Here is a 3,415-nt window from a genome sequence, read left to right as displayed (position 1 = left end):
GGGAAGGGGGGAAGAAAAGCAGAAGAATCAAACCTCTGTCCTGTGGCCCATTTCAGCCAGGCCCACCTAAGTGGTGACCCAAAATTGACCCCTTCTGCAAACTCCTGCTCTGGCTGTGCCCCCTGGCCTAACGAAGGTCTAGGAAGTGACACCTGACCCACAGCCACCACCACTGTCTCTTGCCCAGTGACCACCATACTTCCTTCCTGGCTTCCCAGCTTCCACCCTGACCCCACAGTCCATTCTCAAATAGGAGCCAGGGGGAATGGAATGAAAACCTACCCCTCTGCTTAATGCTCCTCAACCCATCTCCAATTAAAAACAAAACTCCAAACAAACAAAATCCCAGATCCTCCCAGTGACCCTTGCTGGTGGCTCTGAGCTCAGTCACTGCCCATCTCCTCTCTGCTCACCTGCGGCTGCCACCAGGGCCACCTTGCTTTCCCAACCCACCAAGTTCCCTCCTGCCTCAGGACCTTTGCATGTGCTGTTCCCACTACCTGGAATGTTCTCCCCACACTGACTCCTCTCAGTCAGTCCATGTGAATGAGCCAAAGGACAATAGGTACGGGCAAGAGGCTAGGGGAGGGGGCAGGGGACGGACGAGGGTGAGATGGGAGTGAGGCTATTCACCAGGAGACCCCTCGACCAATGAGGCCCTTAGGTGACTTGGCTGGCACCATCTCCTTCTGGACCATGAAGTAGGGGTACAGCACATCAATGGGCAGCTCCACAAACACCGGACCTATGGGGGCAGGGAGGATGCTGAGCCTGCAGCATCTGCCCCAGCCCCTGGGCCCCAGGGCCTGACCACTGCCCAGTACCACCCCCTGCCTCCTACCTACCTGGGGTGCCTGATTGGGCGGCAGCCATTGCAGCCCTCAGGGTAGGCACAATGTCCCGCACCCTCCGCACAGATGCACAAAACTTGCAGATCGGCCGGAACAGAGATATCTGATCAATGGCTTGGAGTGCGCCCCGGTTCTGGCAGAGACAGGGGTGGCGCAGAGTTACCATGTGAGCCCTTGGAGGCTCCCTGGGGCCCCCCACCAGCCCCCGAGGCCTGGGCACCTGTAGCAGGGTGCCAGCAGCCCCACCCAGAAGCAGGACTGGAGACTGGGCTATCTGGGCATTCTTCATTGCAGTCACTGTGTTGGTGAGGCCAGGACCCGCAGTCACTGCTGCCACACCCACTGTCCCTGGAACACAGACTCCATCATGGCCATGCCCACTCCTGCCTCTCACCAACACCCTATCCCACAGTCCCGCCAGCCCCCAACCCTCCCTGCACCACCCTCACCAGTCAGGCGGGCCACAGCATCGGCAGCAAAGACAGCCGTGACCTCGTGGCGTGTGTCCACCACACGAATGCCCAGTTTCTCAGAGGCCACCAACAGCGGGGAAATGTGCCCACCAACCAGCGTGAAGAGGAACCGTACGCCATGGGCTTTCAGCACAGCTGCCACGTTCTCCCCGCCGTGCCGGACACTCTCTTTGTCCACCTGGACCAGGGGAGGGAAGAGCAAGACTGTCAAGGGTAAAAGCACCTGTGAAGAAGGGGCAATCCCCTTCCCCCAGGTAGAGAATGCAGCAGCAGGGTCGGAGGTCAGGAAACCCTTGGTGTAGGTTAGACACTGATTATACCATACACCAGACTCACTGCAGGGCACATTATCTTGTCAGAGCTTCTTGTCACTGTGTCCATCTTACAGCTAAAGACATCAAGGCTTGCCGAAGTAAAATTCAAAGTCTGAGGGAATCCACACTCTTAAGCACCCCACCCTGACAGACTTTCTTCTTCAGGGATGGCGGGGCAATCAGGGACAGAGGAGACAGAAGGTGGACTTATATAACCCAAGGGAGTATGGCCAGGAGGGTGAGGCAGTGAGGCATGTGCTGTGACACCTATCTGCCCTCTGGTATCCCCGCAGGGCCACAATGCTGAACTCAGCCTACCTGACTCCCTCCCACTCGATACCAAGCAGGAGTAGGCCGGGCTGACAGGCTGCCAACCACCATGTGCCTGGCATGGGAGCGGCCTGCTGACATAGACCATGCTGAGGCCTTCCAGCACCACCTTCCTTATTGCCCCAATGGGAGAGGGGGTTGAGGAGGGAGGGTGTCAAAGCTGGTCCTAGGTAGGAGAGGAAGGATTGGGGAGTGGACCTGGGGAAAGGGTAAATTTATAAGAGAAACAAAGTGAGGCCTGTGGGGTCCACTCTTCCCAATCTGGTCACCTAGGGCAAACTACCACACAACCTCTCTGAGTCTCAGTTTCCCCTTGTGGAAGATGAAGGCAGAAACAACAGCACCAACTTCCAGGGACATGGTAAGGGGTACGTAAGAAAATTCCTCTAAAGCATTAAGCTCAGCAGAAAGCAACTGTCACAAAACTGTCACCAACACCCCCTTTGGTGACTGTCCTCAGTCCACTGGTCGCACCGGGTTTAGGGAAGCATAATCCTAGTGGTGTCCGTCTGCTCTGTGTAAAGAGCTCTCCTGGGGAAGGAGATTGGCGGGTGTGATTGCCCGGGCAGCAGTAGCTTCCCGATTATCTCTTACTAGTGGCAAAGTCCGGGGCCCCATATGCAGCTTGGCAATGAGGACAGGGCCCTGGACGGAATCTCCCGACCAGGCCCTCTCCACTAATCGAGCCTCTCTTTTCACGCCTGTAAAATGGATGAGCTGGAAGGAGAGCCACGAGGTCCCTCCTGCTCTGGCTGCCCCCATTCCGCCTCCCGTCCGTGCCCCCACACCTTGTGCATCAGCTGATAGAAGAGCCCCAGGCGGTGCGCGGCACCCAGTAGGGCGGCCACCAGCGTCCCGCAGGCCAGGAGCAGGAAGGAGGGAAGGAAGCTCCTGGCAGAACCGGTGGCCGCGAAGTTCTCCATGAGATTGCGCCTAAGAGAGAAAGAGCAGTGCCAGGACCTTGAGCGCTTCTGACCTTACCCGGAAGGAGGCGTGACCACCCTCCCAGCTCAGATCTCGGGCCACGCCCACAAACCCAATGGGCCACGCCCCTTACACAGATAGGCACGGGGCAAGGCCACGCCTTCCAGAGGCCAGACCACGCCTCTCGCGACTCCAGCCTCAGCCCCTTAACGTCATCACCACCACCACCCAACCTACGCTACCACAGGCGAGTGCAGCGACCGTCGCATCAAAACAGTTATCTCCTCACTTACCTATTTGTCAGTGGATCGACGGGAAGCCGCGCCTCTCTCACAACAGGACCCAAATCTCAGCCCCAGAGGTGAGCCCGCCCCACGTCTACGTCACACACAGGGCCGAGGCCACGCCCCCCAGGTTAACGGCGCGACCCTCGGCTCAAGCTACGCCTCTTCTCCTTAGGGAACGACCGAGCCCGACCCCCGACCCCCGGCCGCGGGTCGAGGTCAAATCCCGTCAGGACACT

The 3,415-nt window shown here is 58.5% G+C and overlaps 1 protein-coding gene across 2 annotated transcripts in view; it reads right to left on the bottom strand.

The window, feature by feature from the left end:
- The window catches only part of ILVBL (ilvB (bacterial acetolactate synthase)-like), an 8,888-nt gene extending 5,993 nt beyond the window's left edge, over window positions 1-2,895 (bottom strand). Inside the window, exons 1-5 of one of the 2 annotated variants that reach the window (XM_008589068.1) lie at window positions 2,757-2,895; window positions 1,301-1,502; window positions 1,072-1,199; window positions 846-984; window positions 634-745 (exon numbers count right to left, since the gene is read on the bottom strand). In XM_008589068.1, the coding sequence (XP_008587290.1) occupies window positions 634-745; window positions 846-984; window positions 1,072-1,199; window positions 1,301-1,502; window positions 2,757-2,891 (716 nt within the window). In that variant the 5' untranslated portion in view covers window positions 2,892-2,895. The remainder of the gene's footprint in view (window positions 1-633; window positions 746-845; window positions 985-1,071; window positions 1,200-1,300; window positions 1,503-2,756) is intronic. The other variant, XM_008589069.1, reaches the window with a different exon arrangement.
- Window positions 2,896-3,415: the final 520 nt, after the last annotated feature.

This window comes from Galeopterus variegatus, unplaced genomic scaffold, assembly GCF_000696425.1.
Source record: "Galeopterus variegatus unplaced genomic scaffold, G_variegatus-3.0.2 Scaffold5177, whole genome shotgun sequence".
Lineage (NCBI taxonomy): Eukaryota > Metazoa > Chordata > Mammalia > Dermoptera > Cynocephalidae > Galeopterus > Galeopterus variegatus.
Note: the sequence above shows the minus strand (reverse complement) of the source record. Positions and strands in the feature narration are given on the sequence as shown.